Here is a 27388-nt window from a genome sequence, read left to right as displayed (position 1 = left end):
TGAATTGATATGAAATTATGTTGAATTTTATCAAATGCTTTTTCTACATCCATGGAGATGATCATGTGAAAACCACATGCATTTCTATATGTCCATGGAGGAAAAAGGTCTAAACACCACAGGGATAACAGGAGTGACCTCTGGGGGAGGGAATTAGGACTGAGAATGGACATCAAGAGGAAATTTAGAATTATCTCTAAAGTTTACATTTTTCCCACAATAAGAGTATATTAATAGTATAATTAAAAATACAGGGCTTCCCTGGTGGCGCAGTGGTTGAGAGTCTGCCTGCCGATGCAGGGGACACGGGTTCATGTCCCGGTCCGGGAAGATCCCACATGCCGCGGAGCGGCTGGGCCCGTGAGCCATGGCCGCTGAGCCTGCGTGTCCAGAGCCTGTGCTCCACAACGGGAGAGGCCACAACAGTGAGAGGCCCGCGTACCGCAAAAAAAAAAAAAAAAAAAAAAAAAAAAAAATTACATTAAAAAAAATGGTTAAACCAAAAATCACATTTAAAAACCATGGTTAAACCAGCAAAGCAGTCCTAATTTAGCTTGAAAATGAGTTAGAAATTGAAAATGTTCCTATAGTAGGAAAAATCCCTCAAACTTAGAAATGAACAAAAATGCTTAACATTGCACGAAATGTTACATAACCATCTTCTAGGATACACCCAAAGTATTAACACACGACATGCCAGTGTCTGGGAACATTCCTCTTCTGCTGCGCTGAGTGTTGATCAGTTGGTGCTGATGGATCGGTGGGCAACTGTGCTTGGGGGAATCTAGGGAGGGAGTGGCCCCTATGCCCATGCCAGCTCTCCCCTATGTCCAGATACTACCTGTGCCTGCAGCTGCGGGCGGACATCATCACGGGCCGCCTGCCCTGCTCCTTCGTCACGCATGCCCTGCTGGGCTCCTATGCCGTGCAGGCTGAGCTGGGCGACTATGATGCCGAGGAACACGTGGGCAACTATGTCAGTGAGCTCCGCTTCGCCCCTAACCAGACCCGGGAGCTGGAAGAAAGGATCATGGAGTTGCACAAGACGTACAGGTGAGAGGGCCTCCTCCCAGGCCTCCCCTTGCTCCTTGCCCTGTTGGCCAGAACCTTCCTGGCTAGGCCACCGGATCGTATGCTGTAAGTACCCCACCTGGCTCTGCCACTAACGTGAGGTGTGTCTGAGAGCACATCATCTCATCAGATGGGAATGATGGTAACTTGCTATGTGACCTTAAATGATTGCTTGGGACTTCAGGTTCTTAAGCTCTTGTACTGGTGTGGTAATTCCCTGTCCTTGGCCTCTGAGAATCGGTCTCTTTAACTGCCAGTTGGAGATACTAATAATGATTGTGTGTCCCTGGGTAAGTGTCCTGATGTCTCCGGGCATAAAGTTCAAAAGTTTACATTCTAAAGCCAGACCGTCTGGTTCACCTTTTGGCTCTGTCTCTTTCTAACCAGGGGATCTCGGGCTGGTCATTTCACTTCCCTGTGCTTTACTTTCCTCATTTGTTTAATGGGGGCACTAATAAAACCTATGCTGTAGGGTCCTGGAGGGGCTAAATGGTGCATATTAGAGACACACCGCATGGTGGCTATTACTGTTGCTCTGTGATTTGAGGGGCTGAGTAGTTGATTGTGCAGTGGAAAGCAGCTTGTGCCAGGAGTTAGAAGATAGTTCACTAGTTGTGTGATTATGGACTGGGTATTTAACCCATCAGCCCCATTTTTTACCTGTATTTGTAAGGACTTAGATTATCAGTGTTTCTCAACTACTGGTATTCGGGGCAGGAGAATTCACTGTGCAGGATGTTTGGCATCCCTGGGCCCCAGGCATTAAATGCCCATAACACCCCCTCAGTCACTGTAACAACCAAAATGCATCCCCTATTTCCAAATCCCTGCCATGAGGGTGATACCCGCTCCCTGGGGGGACCCTTGGAACTAAATGATCCTTTTAAGCTGGAAGTACTTTGCTCTCTAAGTCCAGGCTTGTCAGGGAGACCCAATGTGATAAATGACGTGGAAGTGCATTGTAAACTGTAAAGTGCTATGCATATGGGAGGGGGTATGGTGATATTATCTCATTGCTAATAAGGATGGAGGGAATGAGGAGGGTTGCGTCCTGGGGAGAGAGGCCATCTGGAGAGAGGCCCAGGTCCAGAGGTGGAGGGATCATGTACGTGGGGAAGAAAGCCTGCTGGGGTGTGATGGGACACGAGGTCTGGGTGGCAAATGTGTGTCTCGGAGACTTGCACACCAACTCTGATTGGCTAGTAACAGCTGCTGTTGTATTGTGTTGAGCAGGATACCGAAACCGTGCAGCCTGTTAGCAGTGTCTGCCAGGGCTCTTTGTCATCCCTGTTGTAGGCAGCAAGGTGTGTTAGGGATTCTCAAGACTCCTAATAATTCAGAGAGGGAAGTTCAGATCAATATGGGCTGGAGAAATCCTAACAGCCATCCCTTCAGCTGTTACAGCTCTTTTGACTTAAAGCAGATTGACTTCCAGTGTCCAGGTATCCTGCAGAAAAGCTCCCTGAGGTAGACAGAGCACAGGAAACTGAGGCTATGAGATAGATGTAAGCGAAGTAGCTGGGAACATGAACCATGGAGCCACATTGTCTGGATTCAAATCCTGAGTTTGCTACTTAATAGCTGTGTGCCCTTAGGCAAGTTATTCAACCTCTCTGTGCCATAGTTTCCTCATCTATAAAGTGGGAATAATGATATCTACCTTATAGTCCTGTTATGAGGATTCAAATGAATTAATACATGTAAAGTGCTTGGAAGAATAACCAGCATGTAGTACTCAATAAATGTTACTCAGTAAATGCTGTGAGAGTGTACAGTTTCCTGGCAGCCAAAGCAAAGAAGGAACTTGATGAATTACGTAACTCTTCTTTTCAGAAAGGAAAGAGGTTCCTCCTTTCCTCAAGGGCGATCAAGTGGTTTCTGATACAAAATTCTGTGAAAAATAGTTTTGTGGGTAATAATTTAGGAGCCCCTGGGTGATAATGATAAGCAATGTCATCCACAGTGGTTTCACTGGCGTGAAGAAACAGAATTTACGGCTCCCATTTAATCCAGTGTCAGAATGAGGCAAAAATCCGGACCCCCGGCTGAGGCCTTGAACGCTTCCTGGAGAAAATAAGGCCGGACCTGAGCTTTGGCAGGAGATGAGAGTTCCGTGGACTGAAGGCGGGGCTAGGGGTGCACTATCCGGCACTGAGAGCGGAGGTGAAGGACCGGGGAGGCCCAGCCTCACTCCTGCTCCAGAATGCTTGCCCTCCTGGAATCATAGGTTCTGATCGTGGTCATCTTCGGCTGGCAGGACTCAGGCCTTCCACCGGTCACCAGCGATCACTTTCTTTCCCTTAGGGGCATGACCCCAGGAGAAGCAGAAATCCACTTCCTAGAGAACGCCAAGAAGCTTTCTATGTATGGAGTAGACCTGCACCATGCCAAGGTATTGCTGGGTGCCAGGGTTCCCCTAGGTTCTGGGGGGTGCTTCTGAGGAACTACCAGGGCCTTCTGGAGGGCTTGGTGTGCCAGACTCTGTGTTACCTCCAACCTGAAGCCTTTTCTCTTCTCATTTCTCATAACTTGACGTTCCATAATCCTTTATTTCCCCATGACCCTTATTATTTTCTCCTTGTATTATATTTACTTAGGAATCTGTCTGTGCCACCGCTAGATTGGGAGCTTCATGAGGGAAAGACATAGGCCTTAACTTATTTCTGTATCCTGAGCATATAGCATATGACCTAGTATGCATAGGTACCCCTAACTGTTTGCTGGGTGAATGAATGATTGGTAGAGAAAACGATTGAACAAGTGAGAGGGTGAATAAAGGACAAAATGAATGAACAAATGGCTCTGTGAGGGATTAGTCAGTGGGGCTCCAGCATGGATGCTTAAACCCTGCTCCTGAGGGCTCATTACAAGGAGCTCAGAATGGGGTTTCAGGGTCATTCCACGGTCCCTTCTCACACAGGACTCTGAGGGCATCGACATCATGTTAGGAGTCTGTGCCAACGGCCTGCTCATCTACCGGGACCGGCTGAGGATCAACCGCTTCGCCTGGCCCAAGATTCTCAAGATCTCCTACAAGAGGAGTAACTTCTACATCAAGATCCGGCCTGGGGAGGTGAGCCTGCTTTGGGAATCCCTTCTTCACCGGGATCAACTAAAATGGAGGGGACCCCAGCAGCTGGACCTGGGTTTTCTCCTACCCAGGATACATGGATGGAGGTGCTGGGTGCTGGGTAGGGAGACAGTCCTCTTTTGCTGGGGCTGTCTACATAGACTTTGCACTTTAGGTATGTGCCTGCACACACACACACACGCGCGCGCGCGTGGGAGTATACGCATAAAGATAACCACATATACCCATGTTATACAGATCAGAGAATGTATGTCCATGCCCCGATTGGCTTACATGTGGTACTCATACGAAGATACACACAGACACCCGACTGCACACACATGCAAACATGAATATGCCCACCCTCCACATCCCGCCCATCACAAAGTCCACTTGGTTCTCCCTCTAGAATAAATGCGAGCCCGTCTGCTTCTGTCCCTCTGTCCACTGCACCAGCCACCGTCTCTCCCCTCCGTCCCTACACTGTCCTCTCACTGGTCTCCCGGCCTCTACTGCCACTCCAGGCCATTTTCCTCATAGCTGCTGGAGAGAGCTTAAAAGTCCCTTGCGTCAGTTCATGTCAAACCCACCCCACGTGCCTCTGCGCCTCTGCCCCACGCCCACGGGCGCTCCAGCCCCTTCACCCTTCTCCGAGATCCTTGAATAAGCAAACTCTTTCCTGCCCGAGCCCTTTGCATTTGATGTTCCCTCCACCTGAAATCCTCTGCCCCGCCTTCTCACATAGCTTTGGTTCCTTTTCCATCCTCCAGTTCTCTGCCCAGATATCCCCGGTGTAGAGGGCGTTCCCTGATCACCCTTTCTAAAGTAGCACCCACCCACCCCCACCCCTGCACAGGCGCAGGCATTCCCTGTCACATCACACATCTCTATCCATTCCTTTGTGCCCTTATCAGTATCTGAGATGAGCTTGTTTACCCATTTATCATCACCGCCCACCCCACCCCCAAGAATCTTCTGTCTTGGGTCACCCTGGTGTCTGTGTTGCTTAGCTCTGGACCGGTCACAGAGTAAGGGCTTAATCCAGCTGATTGATTAAATGAATGAATAAATGAACGAACAGGCCAGAGTCATACAGGCCTGAGAAAGAGGTTCAGAAAGGATGGACTGGTGGTGAGAGTGGGCCCAGGCCTTGCTTCTGACCCACCCTCCCTGGTTTTGCAGTATGAGCAGTTTGAGAGCACGATTGGCTTTAAGCTCCCAAATCACCGGTCGGCCAAGAGACTGTGGAAGGTCTGCATTGAGCACCATACGTTCTTCCGGTGAGCCTGCCCCTGGGGTGTGGTAACAGGGGCTGAGGCAGAGGCTGTGAGTGGATGTGGGTGACGGCTGTGTTTTGTCAGTAGGAGGAGCTAGTAGGGACTCTAAGAAAGCCCTCCTCCTCCTCTTTCCCCAAGTCTCTCACCTTCTGGACCATTAAGAGTTGTCATAGGAGGTGGGACAGCGGGACGGAAGGCCAGCTGTGGTCCAGCCTTGGGCCTGGCGTTGCGCGTCTGATCCTCTCTCCTTGCCTCCGTCCCTCCCCTGCAGGCTGGTGTCCCCTGAGCCCCCACCCAAGGGCTTCCTGGTGATGGGCTCCAAATTTCGGTATAGTGGGAGGACCCAGGCACAGACCCGCCAGGCTAGCGCCCTCATCGACCGGCCTGCGCCCTTCTTTGAGCGTTCCTCCAGCAAACGGTACACCATGTCCCGCAGCCTTGACGGAGGTATGCCCCACACTGGAGGTGGCGGGGAGAGTGGCGTGTAGAGGGAGGGTGGGAGCATGCCGGGTCCTGTAGAATGAGCAGTGGAGGCGGTGAACACGTCACAGTTGATTTGCACCAGGCATGGTGGCCCCAGAGCTCTGCTGCATCTGGTGGCTCTCAGTGGGTTAGTCTAGCCTACAGTACCACTTCTGCTGGCGTGTGACACTGACACTCTGGGCTTCTCACAGCTTCCCTGAGTTGCGGCCTTTTGGGGTCCCAGGTTCAGCCATATAGTTTTCTGGGCCCCCTTCCCAAGAAGCTTAGCAGTTCACAGCTTGTCACCATTCTGGAATGATATATTGTAACTGCAGTGTGGAGCTGGTGATGCCTTACTGGAGGCGAAGGAGTTGTTCCCAGTCATTTTTTTGGTTCCACTGGGCTCCGGGCTGATTGACCTCTAACTGCATGGCAGTCTCCACTGCCCCCATTTCTCTTGAGTTGATAGGTGCCCTGACTATTAACGAGAATTGGCCATACATTGCCCTGTATCAAGCAGACCAGGGCTTCTCAAAATGTGACATCAGAACCAGCTGTGAGCTTGTAAACATGAGAAGTCCCAGGCCTTTACCTAATCCTACTAAATCAGCACACTTTAGGGCCCAGAACTCTCCCAGGATATTCTCACAAGTTTATAGGAGAGGGTCAGAAGCCACATGGGGCATTGGGAGTTAGGCAGAGTTAGGTCTCAGCCTTGACACTCACCAGTTGCTCCATGGATGCAGGAGGTGGTCCATAAATATTTGAATGATAGGATGGGAGGCCTTGAGCAGCTTAACTCCCCTGGGCCTATTTCTTCTTCTGCAAAATGAATAATACCTACTTCATTGTGTTGTAGGGAGAACTAAACAAGTAATACGTCTACCACACCCCAAATAGTTCATGGCACATAGTAGGACCTTAATAAATTGTAGGACCACTAATAAATTATTATTGTTTTAGGTTTGTAGACCTTAATAAATTGTAGGACCACTAATAAATTATTATTGTTTTAGGTTTGTAGGGGGCAGCTTGAAGGTAGGAGATGGGGCTTTGGTGGGGGACCAGCAGATGCTCCCAGAACATATTGGGGCTGGCCTCCAGGCAAGGCAACAAATATTTTCTCAGTGTTCGATGTGTGCCAGGCCTTGTGTTAGGTCCTGGGTACGGTTTTTAGTATAAGTATGGCACTTTCCTTTGAGGAGCTCACAGAATAGTAGGTTTGTCAGCGTTCAGCATGATTCAGCTGGTGGGAGGAGTGTGTACGGAATACAGAGCAACCCTGTGGAGAGAGGGTGACAACTGGGCTAGAGTCTTGAAGGATGCTTAGGAGTTTGCCAGGTGATCAGGAGAGTCTGATACGTTTCCAGTAGTATGGAGGTGAGTCCTGCCCCAGGACTCCCTGGCTGTGTTCGGAGGACATGCAGTTTTGCAAGGGTCCATTTGGGGCTCAGGAAGCTCCCTATTCTCCTTGAGAAGGTACAGTGCTGAGAGCTGAGATTTAAGCAAAGGGAAAGGAGGGCTGTGCTGTCCTTCTGTCCTCCGCTGCAGCTCCCATTACCATGCTGGGGTCTGAATGAAACCCAGATTGTTCAGGGCAGCAAAGATCGGCCCAGAACTGGTGAAGTTCATTATCTAGGAAGCCCGGACTGTAAGCCAGGAGGCCTGGCTCCTTGTCCTTATTCACTGAAAGGTTACCAGTGGGACCTTTCTCCTTTCGCGGTCTCAATTTATCCTCTGTAAAATGGGGATAGTAATTCCCATCCTAGCCATCAACACAGAGTATTATGTGGATCTAATGAAATAATGTGCATAAATGGGCAGTTTGTCAAGTGATATATATGAATAAAAAGGATAATTATTCTTTAAAAAAAAAATCTATGCCAATCCTGAGGATAATCTGTGCTCTGATGCTTTGAATCCAGTATTCACCAGCCATTTTTTCCACTGAGACACAAGCCCTGGGCATAGTCTGGGTTTTGCCCAGTGTCTGATGTAAAGTCTGTAATTCCATCCCTTTCTTTCCTGTTCAGAAAAGGACTTTGGAATGCCACAGTGAGTGAGAAAGATGTTATTGCAGGGATCCCCTTGATTTCTCCCTAATTTATAAAGAAGGTAAATCACGTGCAAGCCTCAGGACTTTAACTTTCAGTAATAAAAGCTAATCTCACAGTATCTGTGTAGTGTTAAATAACGGTCAAGCGAGTATCTGCTACGACCACCACAACAAAAACAGTAACATTTGTGAGCCGACACTGATCGAACTGGCTCACTCTGAGCCAGCCACTGCTTCTCTGAGACACATTAGCTTCTCTGTTCCTCCTCCCGGTTGTCTGAATTAGGTACTGTTTGTAGATGAGGAAACTGAGGCCCAGAGAGGTTGTATAACTTACCCAAGATCACACAGCCAAGAAGAGATGGATTTGAGATTTGAACCCAGGCTCGAGTGCTGTAGAAATCAGGGGAGGGCCTGGCGCTGGAGGTAGCTCTGGCTCTCACCACCTGAGTGACCTGGGGAAGGCCACTCCACTCCTCTGGGCACTGGCTCTTTATCCCCAGCGTGTTGAGGCTGTGGAGGTATCTGCTCTATGCCAGGCGTGGTTGGGCGGGCGGTGGGTTGGCTTCTGGTCCCTGTGCCTGGGAGGTGACTCACATGGCCACCCGGCCGTCTCTGCCCACTTCAGCAGAGTTCTCTCGCCCAGCCTCGGTCAGTGAGAACCACGACGCGGGACCTGACAGTGACAAGCGGGAGGAGGATGGCGAGTCTGGGGGGCGGCGGTCAGAGGCCGAGGAGGGAGAGGTCAGGACCCCCACCAAGATCAAGGAGTTAAAGGTACGAGCCCGGCTTTCTCGTACCCTCTGACCTGGGGGTCAGGAGGCTGATCCTGGGTCTAGGCTCAGCCTTGACCCGCAGGTGCCCCCAGCGGTGGCCAGGCACCCTTGCTGTGCGGCGCACCATGGACAGGGCCTTGCTCTTGGGCCGTGCTCAATACCTGGAATCCCCAGATGGGGGTGGGGCATGCTGCCCACCCTGTACCCTTCCGCTCCTTTTGCCCTGCTTTCCTGGAGGGGCACTCTGTTCCCTGGTGGACTCTGGCCTCCTCTTGCTCACTCCTAATTTGCCCTTTTGCCTGTGATCTGGATCTGCACAGCCCCCTTTCACCCATGATAGGGTGTCCCTGCAGGCCACAAGGGTGAGGTTCAAGTTCCTGCCACCCGCCCCCATTTCCCACCAACGTGTGCGCACGCTCACGCGGGCCCGCGCGGCCTCGGACTCGCAGGTGTTCACTCACAGACGTGTACCCCCTCGCCCATAGGGTTACGCACCCAGACGTGCAGACAACGTGCACGCGCACGCGGGCACGTGCACACACGGGTGTGGTGGGTTTCCGTCATGCACCCCCCACCTTGGGAGCACAAGCCCCTGAACACACACTGACAGCAAGAAGCATGACTCCCCAGAACCCCACGTCCCATCGGCCGAGTGTGATGGGCCGCTTTGCCTCCAGGCCTCCCGCCCCCTTCTTCGCCTTCCTGGGCTCCCTGCTTCACGCCCTGTTACCTTCTGACGACCTCACTGCCCTGCTGGTGGCCCACCCAGCTTCCCAGAGTGCTCTGGGCTACCTGCTGGACCAGGCCAGTCGCGGTATCTCTAATGCATTTGCTCTACTGACCCTGCTGGTTCCTTTTCCTCCTCCCACGTCCCGCTAGCCGGAGCAGGAAACCACGCCGAGACACAAGCAGGAGGTACTGCATGGGGCCTGTCCCCACCCACCCAGCCATTCACCCCCCAGCTCATCTGTCATCACCCCACCGTCCATCCCAGGCTCACATCCCAGCACCACCTCAACTTCAGCTTCTCCTCCGCTCTCGGCCATCCTCCTCCCTCACCCAACCCCACCCTCCATCACCCCCTCCCCATCTTAAGCTCATCCAGAGACTCCAGCCCCCGCAACCACCCATGTTTCCCTCCCTCCCCACCTCGCCCTCCCTTTCCCAGCTTCATGCTCCGCCTCTCCAGACCACGCCCTGCTTGCTTCCCACCCACTGACCATCCCCCACTGTGTCCCCCAGTTCTTCCAGGCCATTCTGTGCTTTCACTGAGCTCATCTCCACCCCCATCCCCCCCTACTCCCACCCCAAAGCCTTCCTTTGACTCTTCTCCTCCCTATACCACTGTCTTGTCATGTCTCCACATCTGTGTCCCCTGTGTCCCTCCCCCACCAAGCTTCTTTTTGTATCTATGGGCAACCAGATATGGGAGTGGGGGGGTGTGAGGAGGGAGGGGCCTCAGAGCACATCTGTCTTCTCAGCCCCAGGTGCACCTCCCGCGGGCGGGGCCCCTGCTGCTCCAGCTCTGCCAAGAAAGCCTCCTCCTCCTCCTCCTCCCATTTGCTGCTTCTCTCAACACCCTCATCCTGTGTTAACCACTTCTCTTTCCCTTTCACATAGTGTCCAACTCTTCCTTTGATACTTAACTGCGGGAGAAGTGGGTCTGTTCTTGGGCTGCTTAGGGAAAGGCCAGGGGCTGGGGCGTCAGAAAGGCCTGGCTTTTGGGTTTCAGCCCCAGTTCTGCCACTGACTCTTTGAGGGTCTTGGTAAAGTCCCCTCAGGCCCCAGTCCCCCATCTGCACAGCAAGGCATTTGGACTAGGTTTCCCCCAGGCCCTTATCCTTCAAGGATCCACTGCTCCCTTCAGCCTTGGGGAACACCACATGCTCACAGGACCAGTGCGGCAGGTTCAAGATGGAAGGTCACCAGCCACGTCTTAGGTCCATGGCGGCCCAAACCCACCCACCTGTGCACCCTCTATCAGGTTTGATTTCTCAGAGAGACGTTGTCCTGAGACAGGTCTGCTCAGGAAGGGATGCAGGAGGTACAGACAGATGTCTAGAGGGAAAGCAGAGCCTCGGTGGCATTGGTTTCCTTCCTTAGTTAACTTAGGAGTCAATCATAGTGGATCCTTGGATGCCAGAGATAAGCCCAGGGGAACTCTAGCCTTGTCCAAGGGCAAGCTTGCCTTCTAAGTAGTTGTTCCAGAATCGCTGATCTGACTTTGTAATAAGCTGAGGTTGTCTATTTCTTGTCCTGAGTCCTCAAACAGCTTTGCAGATAAGGGCCCTTGGGCTGCCAGCACACCTGCCCTGCCTCCAGAAGTAGGCAGACTACTGCTGGCTCCTGTGCAAAGGCTGGTCCTCACTTGACCTAAGGGCAAGGGTACCTCTGTACCGCCCAGAGCTCCGACTTGGCAATTTAATAGGGACACTCCTATGACTCCAGCTGTACCTGGCTCGGTTCTTGTGCCCAGCCTTGGGACTTAGCTCCCTTCTTCCTGGTCTCTAATTCTAATCTTGCTGAACACCCCACAGAGCCCTAGTTCCTCTGTCTGGCTGTATCTCACCCTGTCTGCCCTTGAGGAGTTGGTACCCACAAGGAATCTGGAAGATCCTGGGTGGTTGGGAAAGGTAGTGGCTCCCAGCAGAGAATGCTCAACATCATCTCTTCCTGGCCCCTGGTGTGGAAGCAGGGCACATTTCTCTGGACGTCCTTGGATTTAGAAGGGCCCTACGGGGCCTGAGCAGTGGCACACGCTGGGCTAGGAGGGGCCTAGACTGAGGATCCTGCTAAGCACAGTGGTCCCAGTCGTGGCCAGAGGTAGAGGGACCAGGATCCAGGAGGCCAAGGAGTGGGCCAGAGCAGCCCAGCAAACAGGATTGGTGATTTCTCACTGTGCTTTGGTTGTAACCAGAGGGAAGTCACCTCTGCGCCTTGTGAAACCAAAGGGAACTTACCCAGACCTGTGGGATTTGGGTTGACTTAGGTGTTCCAAGGCCAGGAGCCAGGCAGGGGAGAAGAAAAGATGGTACTTGGCCAGAAGTCTCCTCTTCTTAACCTTAAGTGCTTTCTGCTCTTCTCTTTAATCTTGAGGGGTTTGTGTACCTGTTGGGGCTAATCATCCCTGCCCTGCTTGGCTTATGGGACGCTGTGAGGGTGAGACAGGGCCATGGACGGGAATCACCTTGCTGATGTAGGGCGGTGATGGGGACCATTACCATTTTCACCACGCCTTGCATCCTCTTCTTGGAGCTGTTCCTCTGATACCTGACTGTCCTCTCTGTGCACCCTAGTTCTTAGACAAGCCAGAGGATGTCTTGCTGAAGCACCAGGCCAGCATCAACGAGCTCAAGAGGACCTTGAAGGAACCCAACAGCAAACTGATCCACCGGGATCGAGACTGGGAGCGGGAACGCAGGCTGCCCTCCTCTCCCGCCTCCCCCTCCCCCAAGGGCACCCCTGAGAAGGTCAACGAGGTAGGTCTCACCCAAACCCCTCAACTGGGGCCTTGGGTAAAGACGGTGGGGAAGGTTGCTATGTACTGACTTACCCTCCCCCTCCACGCCCCGTTGCTGCATAAGGTGGTGATGGAGATAAGGCAGCAGGTTAAGCTGAGGAAAACAAATTCACTCACTCTTGGAATCCTGGGCCCCAGGGACCACCTTGAAAAACTCAAAAGACTCACTGTAGTGTGGTGTATTTCCCTTCCATTAGCCAGAGTGTAATGGGGAAGGGGTGCTGGTTAGAATTGCAGGTTCCGGGGCCCCAACTCGGACCTACTGAATCCGAGTATTTGGAGGTAGAGCCCTGGAATCCGTACTTTAAACAAGTGCCCCAGGTGATTCTCACGCACGCTAAATTTTAAGAATCCTGGTAGTTCTGTCCAGTAACCGGACCGTTTTGTGCCTATTGTGAAAACACAGATGGGGGGAGTGTTCCTTCCTAGGAAGATCCTCAGAGCCTACCAGAAGGGAACAGATCCTCTAGGAAAGTCAGAGCTGTTCCTGGTGCTCCAGAAAAAGATCCCACATGACCTGTCTTTCAGAGTGGAAAGCATGGGGTGTTTTCTCATTGAAAAAGAGAAAGGTAGGATCTTGAGAATTCCTGTATTTATAATCCCAAGCTGGTATTTTTAGCACTGCTAAATCTTGGCACTCTTTACCCCCGTTTATATTAGGTGTTTTCTCTCCAGTGCTGCTGCTTATTGGTCTTAAACCCTTCTGAGGTCTAGACCTACAGTGCCTGGGTTTGAATTCTGGCCCTGCTGCCTGCTAGCTGGATGACTCTGGGCTTTTTACTTACCCCCTCTGAGCCTCCGTTAGGGACAGATAATAAAAGTACCTAGTTCCCAGGACTGTTGTGAGTGTCCAATGAGATAAAGCAGGGAGGGGCCAGCAGAGGACCTAGATGCTCAATGTGAGTTACTTATTGTTTCATCTGGAGAGCCTTGGGACTCTCACACGGAAGGTTAATTTCAAATCAGAATCCTTTCTAAAGTTGGCAAGGACCCTCGGAACCCAGTTGGTTCAAGGTCATCATTTTACACATGGGCACAGAAGCTCAGGAAAGGGAAGGACTTGATCAGTGTCATAGCTGATAGAAGAGGGGCCAGAATCTGATTTTCTTATGTCCCAGGCCACTGTATTTGCTATATCACAGCTGCCTGGGAGCAAGACCAAATCATATGAAGACCAGGAGAGAGTCACTTGTGCCTGTGCTGCCCTTTAGAGCTTTGAAAATTGGTGATGCAGCTGTGATCTAATAAGCGGGCCTTTGATTGAATCAGCACTCCCGTGGCCTCGACATGGCCTTGTCTAGCGAGGCTGCTGTGGTAGCTCCTTGGCTGGTGATTCACAACATCAGGGATGCTACGGGGGCCTCTATGGCTGGTGCCATGGAAGGACAAATCTCTTCACCCACTGAGGGTTTCTGTGATCACCGCTGGCACAATCAAGACACTGAAGGCCCTGGATGGGGCCGTGGGGCTGGTCTAGTGATCCAGTTACACACCCCCTTCCTCCTGCCCCGAGAGACACTTGACCAGAGAGGCCTCTAGTCAGTCCTGAAGTCGGTGAGGTGGATGCAGAGGCTTCCAAAGGGGTGAGACTCCAGCAGAGAAAGGAAGGCTGGGCACTGGAGGGCGGGACTCCGGGGAACTGAGATGCTCTGAGCAGCCTGGCATGGGGGTGCCCCACCTGCTGGTGATAAGCTGGAACTGCCAGAAGATGCGTCTTATTAAAAGGTGGAGTCTGTTCCACCTCCCATCCCCCTACTGCCTCCCCGCAAGAAGTGTAGTCCATTGCTGGAGAGAAGTCTGGTCCAGGAGCTCACCTTGGAGCGATGGACCTTTTAATTGGCTTACAGGTCCCACTGGCATTTAGAGGCTCTTGAAGATTTGGGAGATGAGAGGAGTTGTAGCCAAGGACTGGACTGGGTCCTTGGGTGAGTGACATCACCTCTCGGAAGCCTCACTGCCTTGTCAGTCCATCTGAAAGGGGACCAAAATTGCCACTCCACAGTGTTGTGGGGAAGGTCTAGTGAAATAATGGATATAACAGCATTTTATAAACTGGAAAGTGCTGGACAGTCCTGGGACCACTGCTGATGGTAACTGGAATCCCTGATCCAAATATGGGCTCTCATGGCGTGGCTCCTTCCTGACATAAGGATGCGGGATTTACAAAGCTGGGCTATTTACGGACTCTGTGTGTGTGTCTCTCTCCTGCTCTCTGTCTCTCCTTCCCTTCCTCCCTCTTCCCCTCTCCTTCGGCCCTGGGCCTCCCCTGCAGTCCCAGAGGACCCAGGACACCTCTCAGCGGGACTTGGCACCTGAGCCTGGGACGGCCACAGGCTTGGAAGTGTTCACTCAGAAAAGCCTCGCAGCATCTCCTGAGGTTACTGTCGTCACCTCCCCACCCACCCAGAACCACCCTGCTAATCTTAAGAAAACCCTTTCTCTGGGCTGAGGGGGTGGGCCAGACTCTGCCCTGCAGGTGGGAGCAGTGGGTAGCTCATGTTGGCCCCGTGCTGTGACAAGTGAGTGTCCCCCGTCCCAGGGGTCCATAATGGGCCAGCCTGTCCCTCATCCATGGTTTCTCAGGAAGGATAGGACTGAAACCATTCAAGGAAGACAGAATGGTCTGAGTCGCCTTTGGCTTTAAAAGGGCAGGTAGAAATGACCTCTCAGGTCCCGCTGAGGCAGGTGACCTGGAGGCAGGTTCTGATTGCTAAGCTTGGGATCAGGGATCATGGCACCTAAATACCTCTGCTCTGAGGTCTTGTCTCTGTTCAGAAGCCTGAGTATGGTCTAGCAGTGACTAATTAGCCCTTCCATCCCCTGCTTCCATTCTCTAAACTCCCCTTGGAGTTTGGGTCTGTCAGGGTCCCCAGGCAGGCGAAAGTGGGCGTCTTTCACCAGGGAGCATCCTTGGGGTTGTACAGATGTCGGTCAGGCAAGCATTCTAAATGAGGAGAGCATTGCTTCTCTGCCCAGGATGGCAGTAGGCCGAGGGTCCTCGGAACTTCCTGTGCCCCTGCGTGGATGCCGGGTGGCATCCAGGCCCAGGAGCAGGGGGGCTGCATCCTCCCTCTTTGCTGGGACTTCATAGGCCGTCGGGATTGGAAGGGACCGATTGATCATCTGGGTGAAAATTCCTTCTCTCGGATAACCAACCCTCCTCTGTTGGCATAGTGTGTATGAGGGCATATACCGTTCTCTATTCCCAGAGAAAAATTTTGTAGCTGCTAGGAATGTCCTGGAACTGTAAGAGAGCCGTGAGTCAGCTACATAAGTGGTAAAACATAAATCACAGTTCTACTCTGGATTTTTCCTAAATGTAAAAATAAAACTAAAACTAGGAGCACTCTTGAGAGAAGTTGGACAGGAGTCAACAGCATCCTAAGGTTAGGGAAGCAGTGATGCCTTGGAGCACAGAGATTCGCGTAGAGCCAAGCACAGGTGCCCTTACTTAGGGGGTTGTGGGGTTGGGAGGGCAACATGCGCCCTTGACCAGCATCCCTGAAAATTGTCCGTCCAGCCTCTTCCACAAGGGGGCTCTCCCTGTTCTGAACAGCAGTCCATTTTGTCTTCTTCAGTCATCTGTTGGGAAGTTTCCATATTGAATTATAACCTGCCCTTCTGAGTCACCTGTCTGGGGGCCTCGCTCTGCCCCCTGGCGCCTGTAGTTAGTTCCACCCTGCATCCTCCTGCAGGAAGGCCCTTCAGAGTTCAGCATCCCCGCTGCCCCCCAACTCCCACATTCTTCCGCAGCTTCTCCCGTGGTTTCTAGAGGGCTCCTCATCCTGGACCCCTTCCTCTGGGGGTCTCCTGTAAAGAGCAGGGCCCAAAATGTGACCCAGAGCTCCAGGTGGACCCTGAACAGCCCGGGGTCAGCAGCATCCTGGCTGGAGATTTTCTTCCTGTCAGCTTGTGTGGGAACAGAACTGGCCCCACTTCTGCTCCCAGCTCCCAGCTCCCGTTTCGTGGCCAGTCTTGCTGCAGTGGCTCCAGCTGACAGCAGGGGGTGCTCTGAGCAGGCACTGAAGGTCCCCTGGCTCAGCGGAAAGAATGGCCGGGCGGCTTCCCTGACATCATTTATCCTGTGAATTGGGTCAGAGAGCCAAAGCTTTCCTCTTTTTGTTCAGACTTTTTCTCTCTTCAAGATTTTTACTTGTTAGATGCAGAGCCTCTTCTTCCCTCTGGGAGCCTCAGTTTCCCCTTCTGAAATGAGGGTAACAGGACCTGCTTCACAGGTCGCCATTTGGATTAAATTTAATAACTTCTCCAAAGGGCTGACACTGCCTGGCACACACATAGTAACTAAATATAAGTACATGTTTCCCTTTTTCTTTCTGCAGAAACTTTCTGTTCTGTGCCAGCTCCCACCCCACTCAACCTAGTTTCTAAGCTTCTGGTTGCTAGAAACTAGTTTCTCCTTAGACGTGGGGCAGGAATGTTCCACAAGGGGTCTCATGGACCACCTTTGGCCATCATTGCCAGGCTGATGATGTCAGTACAAGCTGAAATGGGAGCAGCTAAAGGCGCCTGCTTCCCAAGTAGAAGAGAAAGGAGGCTTTGTAGGCTCTCAAAGCTCTTCCCTCTGGGATGGTTCAAGTGTTGTTGTCCTGAAAGCTTAACAACCTGAAGTAGAATCTCAGAAACCCACGCAGATTTTGTCTGGGCCTCCCCGCTTCCTTTTCTCTCTCTTTCCTGTTGGCAAGATTCTCTTAATGAGGTTTGATTCCCTGACAATCACGGAAATTTTGCTAAAATGGAGCAGGGGGAGGGGTGGGGGAGGTCAGAGGGTTTATAACTCTCCCTTGATCCTTCAGAATCCTTCAGATCTTCTGGGATCTGACAGACTCCTCACCAAGTCATAACCTGAATTGGAGCCCAAGCGCATGGGAACCTGCCCCCTGCTGTTGTCAGGAGCAGTTTTCGGCACATCTTACTGTGGAGCTTTTCACAGGACACAGAATCAGAGACCGGGCTCTAGGCCTGCCTTTGCCACTGGCTCACTCTCTGACCTCGGGCACAGTGCTTACCTTCCCCAGCCCTCAGTTTCCACATCTGTGCCATGAGGGACTCAGGTCAGAGCAGTGGTTTCAAAGAAGGGAGACACTTCGGGGCACTAGGGTAGCCCAGGCCTCCCACTTCCACAGGGGGGGCCCTGTATCTGTGTTACATATTGGATTGCCATCAAGATTTTGTGTGAAGAAAGTATTCTGTGGTTGCAAGAAGATTTAAATCCCATTGGCCTTCTTGCTTTTTTTGTTGTTGTTGTTGTCCGCACCTCGCAGCTTGTAGGATCTTAGTTCCCCAACCAGGGATCAGACTCGGGCCCCTGACAGTGAAAGCACTGGGTCCTAACCACTGGACCACCGGGGAATTCCTGGTCTTCTTGCTTTTTTAACAATTCTAGACGTCCATCCTTCCCTCCTAAGTGTTGCTTGAAAAACTCTAGGGGAGGTAGAGGGCTGTTTTGTTGATGGTTGACAGTGCTGTACTCTCAGCGCTTTGGACCAGTGGTGATGCTTGGATCTTTAGATCTTCTCCTTCTATGATACGTTCTCGTCAGTCCTCTTCCACTCTTTCTGTGGATTTTGTTAGCATTCCGCAAGAATAGGCCTTGATATTTATTTCTTTGGGAATGAACTCCACAAAGTTCAAGCTGTTTCAGCCATTGCAGTGACTGGCAGTAACTTCTAGAGCTGGCCGTTTGGTATATTTTGGTCTAATCTCTTTCCTTCCAATTAGCTCTTGCAGAAAGGTCTGATTTCAGGCTGTGGCCTGTGAAACCTAACTCAGTGCCTCCCTGACAACTTGACATTAGATCGCAGTTGGGACCCATATTCCATTGGTTGTAAGTCAGCAAGGCTCTCAGGCATTCTTTTCCTGACTCGACTAACTGTGACCTTGAAAAAGTCACTGACCTTCTCCTGGCCTCAGTTTACCCATTTGCACAATTAGGAGATTGGACTGCAGGAAGTCTTAGGAGTTCTTTTGGCCCTAGCCTTCAAAGATTCCATGTGATGTAAGCTACTTTCCCCTCTGACACTGGCAGCTTTATTATTAAAAGAGGAAGAGTCCTGGACCATCTGTGGATTTCCATTCCCCGATGGTTAACACGGGGAGGGAATGAGACCGCATCCCATTTGACCCAGTTAGGGTGGTGGTTGAGGGCATCAGTCGATAATTTGTTGGGTGCCTTCATGGGAAGAGTAGCCTTGATGAGGCTGACCAGCCGTGTCATGCCTTCCTCTCCCCAGCCAGTTGACCTTGACCAAGGGGGCAGGTTGACCTTGGTCCCTTCTTGCAGAGGGAAAAAGTGAACCCATTCTTCAGGTGCCTGATATTTCATGTTAACTCTTCTTGCTCCAATTAAAACGCAGGGTTCAGAGCATTGGGTATTTATAGAAAGAGAGTACATTAGGCCAGAAGAACTCAGTCTCCTAAAAGTGACCACCACACAGCAGGAAGAAAGGGAGGCAGGCCTCGCAGACATGCTTGCTGACGGCAGACTCTCCAAGGTAGACGTCCTGGTGGACAAGTTCACCTTTGAAATGGCCACAGAAGAAAAGGTGGGAGCCAGAGGAGCAAACACCCAGCGACAAGGAAGAATGATCACGAGCCCTGAAGACTTCGAGTCAGTGTGGGAGGAATGCCCCTGGGTCAGGGAAGGCCCAGGAGGGGCTTCTCTGGCTGCAGGCTGCATGCTGACAGGAACGCTCCCAGCGGGCTCCTGGTTCAGGGTGGACCCTGGCGAGGCAACCATCAGGAAGCAGCGGGCCTCCGGGGCTCAGCTGGAGGGCCCGGCGGAGCTGAGGCAGGAGCGGGAGGAGTTCCAGACTTGCAGAAGACCCGCCACCCCGGCCACTGGCCCCGCAGAGGTGGATGTCCTCTCTCCAGCCTCCGACACGGGAGGACTCCGGTCGTTTCTGCTGGACCCAGCCTACACAGAAGCCAGAGCCGACTCGAGCGATGAAACCGACACTTCCTTTGCAGAGAGAAGCTTCTATTTAAACTATGGAGAGAAAGAGTCTGAAGACCAAGTCCTCCCTCCGGCCCTGGAGGGGAGAGAGGAGCACTTAGATGCCCCACCTGGCTGTGAGACCAGGCGGAAGCTCTCGGAGGAGCTCACAGAGGAGAGCTCAGAGCTGGACTCCTCAGGCCCATGGGGCTCTGCTGCCGCTGTCGGCAGAAACAAACACCACGAGGGTGAAGCCCACTCAGCTTCCTCAGAGGGCGGGGCGGGGCCCCCCAGGAACCAAGGACCAGATGACCTGGAGGTCTTTGTCAGGCAGCTCGGAAAGGGACCTTCTCCGGGGCTGATGTTTGCTGAGGACTGGGACAAAGCCCGGTGGGAGGTGGAAGGAGAGTCTACCCACCCAGCATCCTCAGTAGCTGCAGAGGAAGAGACCCCCCAGAGTGGAGATTTGATGGGAAAGGCTGAGAAAAGTCCCCCAGGAGAATGGAACCACTCACCTCACAGAGGAGGGGCCGTGCGTCCAGACCGCCAGGCCTGTGCCTTTCCATGGGGCATCCCTCCTAGCCATGTCAGGAAGCCAGCCAAGCCGGACAGAGGCAACTTCCTGCCCAGAGAGAGGGGACCAGTTCACACCCAAACAGGAGAACCTGTGACAGAGGACAGCAAGGCCCCAGCGTTTCTTCAGATGGAGGCGATCACCCCCCTCCCAGCCTCGCCCCGTCCCTTTGCGGCTCAGACATCTCCAGAGGAAGCTTCTTCAAGCCCAGCCCCTTATGGGTCGGGGGAGCCTGTGCAGCTCAGGGACCGCTTTGGAGAACAGTCCGCTGTATTGCTCAAACATGCCCATCCTCCTAAAGAGAGCCCGGAGCCCAAGGACCGAGTAGGGCTGGCTGTGACCCCAGACGGAGGTGAGCGCAGGGCCCCTCCCATCGCCAGCAGGAAGCCCAGAGTTGTCCCTGAAGAAGCCCAGGGGTTGCTGTTCCCTTCAGGGAAGCAAAAGGAGATGACCTCTTTCCAGGCTGGGGGCCAAGAGGGCTCCCTGGAAGATATTAGCAAGACCTCGGTGGCCAACAAGATTCGTATCTTTGAGACCCACGGAGCTGAAACTCGCTGGGCGAGTCAGGGTGAAAGCAGGGCCTTTGCAAACGAGTTGTCTTCGGGGGCCTCCGTGGGGCAGGTCGAGCAACAACGGAGTAGGCGTTTAGACCTGGGATTTACTCAGTTTCAGCCCCCAGGGGACTTTGCTGCCCCCAGAGCCACACATTCCTCCATGATGCCGCCAGCTACCAGACACTTCCGGGAGGGCATTTCTACCCCATCCCCCCGGGAAGGATGCATGGACGTCGAGCTCGTGTCCCCCAGTCCAGGCTGCGAAACTACACTGGATGAAGCTACTGGGGGAACTGGCCACGTGAGCCCCCGCCCCCATGCTCCCCCCAGCCCGGGAGCTGACCGCATGCCGCGTAGCTCTTTAAAAGCATGTTTCTGTGGCCCCTCGTCATTACTGCCACCAGAGGCTGCTTGTCCATCCCTATGAGTTCTTTTCCCTAAACGGGCCTGAGCGTAGCCCAGGCGGAATGACGGGTTCATCTGCTTGGCCCATGTTAGCTTAGCCACACAGACCCTCGGCTTTTGGTGTGACCTGGTGCCCGGAGGGTCACACAGCGCCGGTGGAGAAAGTGACACCGCCTCCAGCAAACTACACATTTGCTTTGCCTTGCTGCCCGCACCTGCTGGGTTCCTACCGTTTTGCTTGGCTTGTCCAACGATCTTCCTTCATCCTTTCCCTTCCCTGGTGCTCCTGCCTTGGGGAAGCTGACAGTCCAGAAGTTTCCATCCTTCACTTCTGGCTCCCTCTCGGTCCTAGTGCCAAGTTCCTTTCTGCCTCCTTAAGACTAACTGTCTTCTCTAATCCAGAACAAATCCGGAGATGCGGTCAGGCAAGAGAAGCACGTTACCAGCTTAGCAGCGAATCCCCCAGGAAAGGGGGGGCACCTGAGATTCACCAGCCCCTCAGGCCCTCAGGTCTCTGCAGCCCCTCGGTGCCCTGATGACCTGGTCATCTTTGCCTGGCCAGGGTGCATCGCTGCCTTAGATCCCCACCTGCTCTGGCAGCGCCTCTTGTGGCAGCTCAACTCTGGCTTGTCTGGAATGTGTCCTCACACCTCTCAACCTTCCAGAAACTGGCTAAATGGAGGCTTGTCTAGCAAGTGAATCTCTTAAGTGTACCGAGTCTCTAGAACCTGAAGCCAAGTACTTTAAAAATATTTGGTGGGGGTTAGATTGGTCTTAAAAAAGAATGTCGTAAAACAGCCAAAAATGTGTGTGGTGTTTAATCCCTGACAGGCCAGTTGAGAGGTATGTATGTCGGACAAGAGTTGCTGGTCCCCCTCCAGCACTTCCTTGGCCTGCTGTTGTCAATTACACTGATGGGACCAGAACCTCCACTCACGGAGCTCAGGGTTGAAGTGATGTAGCACCCAGCTCCCAGGAATTACCCCGTGTTGCTCCTCCCTCTAGACGATGCTGACCCCTCCCACAGAGACTCAGTGGAATTGACAAACCGTGTTGGCTTCCTCTTTGTTCCTCAAAGCTCTTGGCTCCAGCCTCTCTGCCTCCCTGTCCTGGGTGGTCCTGAATCCCTGGGTCTCCCTCCTTGGTTTTTGCCTCCTTGATGTCCGCCTGCACGGATGGGCCTGGGGTCCGGGCTCCCATCCCTGCCTTGTGCGCAGTGCCGCTTCTGATAAGCTCCCAGATCCAAACCTTGGATGGGGCCTCCTGTCCAGGACCAACTGGCAGGATGTTTGCTTTGTACTTGCTTCTGCCGTCAGCCGGAGACCCTCGGAAAGGAGTGTCCTCACTCTTGAGAAGTGTTCTTTTTTTTTAAGCTTATCATGGTGTCAAAGAACCTTTCCGGGGGTGTTTTTCTTTTCCTGACCTGTTCTTCCATTTGGGGCATCGAATGGCCCCGAGATTTCTTCTGTCATTCACCATCTTGATTTCTCTCTTTCTCTCTCTCTCTCTCTCTCCCCCCATCCCCCATTCCTTTGATTTTACCTGGCCATAGAGAGCAGGGCTGAGGGAGGGCTCCGAGGAGAAAGTCAAACTGCCACGGCCCAGGGCCCCAGAGAGTGACACGGGAGATGAGGACCAGGACCAGGAGAGGGACGCGGTGTTCCTGAAGGACAACCACCTGGCCATTGAGCGTAAGTGCTCCAGCATCACGGTCAGCTCCACGTCCAGCCTGGAGGCCGAGGTCGACTTCACGGTCATCGGCGACTACCACGGCAGCGCCTTCGAAGACTTCTCCCGCAGCCTGCCTGAGCTTGACCGAGACAAAAGTGACTCAGAAACCGAGGGCCTGGTGTTCTCCCGGGATCTTAACAAACGGGGCCCGAGCCAGGATGACGAGTCTGGGGGCATCGAGGACAGCCCGGACCGAGGGGCCTGCTCCACCCCGGATGTGCCCCAGTTCGAGGTACAGTGGAGCATCATCGGGACCTGGGCCCACCGGGCACTGCATGTTCAGAGGGCCCTGGGCCGTGTGTGAGAAGACTGAGCCACCAGCCTGAAGCTCTGTTCCGTGTTGCATGACCGCCCCTCCGCAGAACAGCATGGTTCTGTGCTCGCATGTTCGGCAGCTCGGTTTACCCCTAACGTGCACTCCTGGGCGCTTTAACCCTGTGACCCCATCTCTTGCCTGAGGTCAAGTGACGACAGGCCGTCTGGTCCTACTCGACTCCTCCTCCCCCTGTCTGTGTTGCATGGCACCTGCAGAGACCGTGTGCTTGTGGACTCACGGGGGCGCCCGCCACCTGCTCTAAAAGCCGAATGGTGTTTTCTGACCCGGTCCTGGCTCCTCTCCCCAGGGCCTGGGGTCTTGGGGTAGTGGTGGAAACTCCGAGAGAAGAGGAAACGTCATCACCTGGGGGGACACAGGGGTAGACTGCGTCTGGGCGTCTCTGCTCCCTGTCCTTCTTTCAGAGGATCTTTGTTCACATTATTCCTTTGCTCTCCCACCTCTTCCAGCCCCAGCTACCTCCCACGTTTCAGGCATTGAAACAGGAGCTCATCTACTCTGGGCTTTCACTCCATGCTGTACCCTCTGGAGAAGGTGTCTCCTCCCTTTCTCTGCCTTGCAAACTTGTCACGTTCCAGGGCCAAGTTCAGATAGCACTTACCTAGCAAACGCTTTCCTGACAACCCCGGGCAGAAGTGTTGCTCCCTGCTCGGCCTCCTTGCTCTGCAGTGCTTCTGCTTCCAGCAGTATCACAAGTAGTCAGGTTACTGGCCGACAGGACTGCTTTCCTACCAGGTGGCAGCTCCACTAAGCTTGCACATTCCAGGCACTAATAATGATTAACTGAATGAATGGCTAGATTTCCGAGTTACAACCATCTAGAAGAATCCCCTCTTAACCACCCTCCCAACAAGCTAACTTTCATTCATTCATTCAGCTCACATATGTCAGCACCTGCTGTGTGTATAGCCATGAACTAGGTTCTATGGAGGACTCAGAAGAAACTGATCATTTAACATAAGACTTCTAGAGGAGCGGTTGGAAACTGGTGGCCCTGAGCCAGATCTGGCTAGCAGATGTGTTTTCTTTGACTTTGATTTAAAAATCAGGACACTGAATATAAAATCCAGGGATTTTTTTTTTTTTATATCATTAAAAAAAAAATCAGATGATCCGGTCACTTAGGCCAAACCTGAGCGGACCCCATGTGCTCTCCAGTTCACCTCGGCCCTCAACAAGCCTGCTTCACTCGTTTACATCTCCTGCCTGCCCCCCCACCCCCGGGCTGGGGGTGTGACTCCTTCTCTAAAGAACAGTTCAGAGAAAGCAGCTGGGATGTGGTGGCATAACCATTGAAGTCATTCAGGACTATGTATATCAGGAAAATGCTGAGTGTGGGGCACGGCACAGAGCATGTTAATTGAATGGTGAATGTTCTCTTGATGGTAGCCTGAAACCCAGCCTGCAGCCACCATGAGGTGGTATTGTGGCAGCGTCATGGGCAGGCTGTCTGGGTGCTGCTGGTGGTTCTGGCTCCCCTCTTGGGCTGTTTGTCTGTGACATCACACCAGGCCTCTTTGGCCCTGGCCTTCGACGCCCTCTGGAGGCTTGGTCAGCGGCAGTGGTGCGAGATAACCTGCTGACCCTACGCTGCAGTTGCCTGTGAGTAGGAGTCGTGCCGGGGCTTGAGATACAGACTGTTCTTCCCTCATCTGCCTACAGCCCGTGAAAACGGAAACCATGACAGTCAGCAGCCTGGCTATCAGGAAGAAGATCGAACCAGAGGCTGTACTGCAGACCAGAGTTGCCACTGTGGACACCACCCAGGTAACCTGTGCCTTCCTGTGCACGCTGAGCCTAGGTACTGGGCATTTAAGGGTGGGGTCCCCATCATGGCCAAGCCCCTTGGCCAACTCTTGCTACCTTGGCTCCCCCGGAGCCACCATTTTAACCCTGGTGCTTTTCTGAGCTTCATTGTCCTCCCTGAGCTCCAGGTGTCGGTGGTGGGATGGGTTCTTATCCTGGGCAGACTACACCTCTTAAAGCCTCAATTTTCCCATCTGTAAAATGGGGAGGGTCATGTCTCCCTCATCCTCCTGGGAGTGTTATAAGGACTAGCAGTTAGTGGATTAGACCATGGCTTTCAGATCGCTTGAAGGAGGTGGAGAGGTTTCTTAAGATATATATCCCAGGGGAAGAGGAGAGAGAACCCAATTCAGCTTGGGTCAGAGCAGCTCACCTTGGGTCATTTTGTGTGTGTGCACGGGGGTTCCACATCAGATTGACAAAATGAACAAACTGAAAAAAAAGATAAAATGTCGTTTGTCTTAGCAAGATGAAACATACTCCATCCCCTGGAGATGCTGTTGTAAATAGACACAGGTGCGTTACTTACAGTGCGTTTCCTAAGTGTTGTGGTTTTTAAGCTTTGAAAATGGAGACTAAGGGTCTGATAGATGCCCTCTCGGTTCTTTCTGGCCAGAGGAACCGCAGTGCTGGGGACTTTTTTTACCCTACAGACCAGTCTTTGTCTTAAGAACTAAGGAAAGATGTAAATCTACAAAATATGGGCAACTCTGTCATTTCCAGAATTTTTTTCTCTCACTTTTATAACATGCATAGAGGTTTTTGAGGCTGCTAGTGCAGCTGTCAAGACTCTTGAGTTCTGACAAGCTGTGTGACCCCCGGGGCAACTTCCTCCCTCTATGCTCTATTTTGTTTTAGTAATGTGTGTTGGTTTTGTTTTTATACAGAGAAATACAAAGAAAACTAAAAATGGCCCCAAATTTTACAGCTCAGTAACCCCTATTGACATCAAAACAAAATAACAACAAAATATTCACAGTTATGAAATTCAAACAGAACAAAATGAATTTTTTTCTGGGAGGACCCAACATATGTCCTTATATCTCTAGGTATTTAAATTTTTTACACAAAAGAGATCATTCTTGGGGCTTCCCTGGTGGCGCAGTGGTTGAGAGTCCGCCTGCCGATGCAGGGGATACGGGTTCGTGCCCCGGTCCGGGAAGATCCCACATGCCGCGGAGCAGCTGGGCCCGTGAGCCATGGCCGCTGAGCCTGTGCATCCGGAGCCTGTGCTCCACAGCAGGAGAGGCCACAACAGTGAGAGGCCCACATACAGAAAACAAACAAAAAATACAAAAAAAAAAAGAGATCATTCTCTTTTACACTTTATCTTTTTTTAAAAAAAAAAAAATAAATTTATTTATTTTATTTTTGGCTGCGTTGGGTCTTTGTTGCTGCGCACAGGCTTTTTCTAGTTGCGGTGATTGGGGGCTACTCTTCGTTGCGGTGCACGGGCTTCTCATCATGGAGACTTCTCTTGTTGCGGAGCACAAGCTCTATGCGCACAGACTCCAGTAGTTGAGGCATGCGGGCTCAGTAGTTGTGGCTCGTGGGCTCTAGAGCGCAGGCTCAGCAGGTGTGGCACACAGGTTTAGCTGCTCCACATCATGTGGGATCTTCTTGGACCAGGGATCGAACCCGTGTACCCTGCGTTGGCAGGCAGATTCTTAACCACTGCGCCACCAGGGAAATCCCTACATTTTGTTTCTTAATACTTGCCTTGGAGATCACTCCATGTTGGGACATGTGGCCCCACCTCACTCTCCTTGTTCCCCCTTAGGAGTGGATCCTGATTTAGCATGCCTTTATCACCCATCAAATGGACCTGTGATGGTTTTCGTCTTTTGCAGTTAATGTTGAATGCCGCAGTGAACTTTTTTGTTCAGACTTCCTGGCAAAATTTTCAAAGTTTATGCCTGAAGGGTGAATCCCTAGCAATGGGCTCGCTCAGTCAAAGAATACAGGCATTGAAATTTGGATAGAATGTATCAAATTATGTGGGATTATTTTCCCTTTGTGGAATAAAATGATTGGAATGAGCTGGAGGACCTGTGAGACCCCTTGGTAGTTTGGTCTGTGTGGGGACGTACCCCCTCCCCAGGTGCACGTTTGCTCACATTGCCTGTCACTTGGTACCTGGGGATGCCACGAGCCCAGGTGGCAGGTGTTGCAGGCGTATCTGGCACTCTCTCTCTCTTCCCTCTCTAACAACTCATCCTCTGGCCAGCAGGTTGATGGGAGTGCCCCAGGCGGGAAGGAGTTCATAACAACTACTCCCTCCATCACCACGGAGACCATATCAACCACCATGGTAAGTAGGACCCAAGACCTCCCTCTCTGACCAGCCCCATTGCCCCTGAAACAGCCAGATAACAAGCTAACCTCGCCAGCTATGGCAGGAAGTCCTCATCCGCCCTCACAGCATCAGGTGTGGCACACACAGTCAAACTTTCATTGTCTGACACACAGTCAAACTTTTATTGACTGGCCACAGGACATCCAGTCAGACCTCAGTTTTGAATAATGAATAATGTAGGAGGTGGCATCCCCGAGTCTCAATCATATGGACCACCTCAGCTACGGCAGGGATAAAGAGAGGATGGTACTATTTGACTAACTGACTGTCGGCAACACAGGAGGACTGTGCCTGAAAGTCCTCCCTGAGTGAGGGCCATCCTCCTAGCAGCCATGGCTCAGGATTTGGGACTGTGTCCTGAGGGACCCTGTGGTTCTGCTACCTATTTGCTGCCTGACCCATGAAGGCAGGTCTTTAGGGGTCCTCATCTGTAAAATGGGAGTA

General features: G+C 52.4%; 1 protein-coding gene across 30 annotated transcripts in view; it reads left to right on the top strand.

The window, feature by feature from the left end:
• The window catches only part of EPB41L1 (erythrocyte membrane protein band 4.1 like 1), a 157808-nt gene that overhangs the window by 113085 nt on the left and 17335 nt on the right, over positions 1-27388 (top strand). For 6 of the 30 annotated variants that reach the window (XM_067013051.1, XM_067013048.1, XM_067013049.1 and 3 more), the window contains 14 exons: positions 835-1053; positions 3376-3463; positions 3992-4144; positions 5324-5421; positions 5690-5865; positions 8565-8713; positions 9592-9627; positions 12009-12191; positions 14505-14609; positions 18607-20613; positions 21120-21227; positions 22270-22680; positions 24445-24549; positions 26816-26899. In XM_067013051.1, the coding sequence (XP_066869152.1) occupies positions 835-1053; positions 3376-3463; positions 3992-4144; positions 5324-5421; positions 5690-5865; positions 8565-8713; positions 9592-9627; positions 12009-12191; positions 14505-14609; positions 18607-20613; positions 21120-21227; positions 22270-22680; positions 24445-24549; positions 26816-26899 (3922 nt within the window). The remainder of the gene's footprint in view (positions 1-834; positions 1054-3375; positions 3464-3991; positions 4145-5323; positions 5422-5689; positions 5866-8564; positions 8714-9591; positions 9628-12008; positions 12192-14504; positions 14610-18606; positions 20614-21119; positions 21228-22269; positions 22681-24444; positions 24550-26815; positions 26900-27388) is intronic. The other 24 variants (XM_067013062.1, XM_067013061.1, XM_067013060.1 and 21 more) reach the window with 19 other exon arrangements.

The sequence above is a fragment of the Kogia breviceps genome, chromosome 14 (assembly GCF_026419965.1).
Source record: "Kogia breviceps isolate mKogBre1 chromosome 14, mKogBre1 haplotype 1, whole genome shotgun sequence".
NCBI classification, from domain to species: Eukaryota; Metazoa; Chordata; class Mammalia; order Artiodactyla; family Physeteridae; genus Kogia; species Kogia breviceps.
The sequence above is the reverse complement of the archived record's forward strand: the minus strand, read 5'-3'. Positions and strand labels throughout refer to the sequence as shown.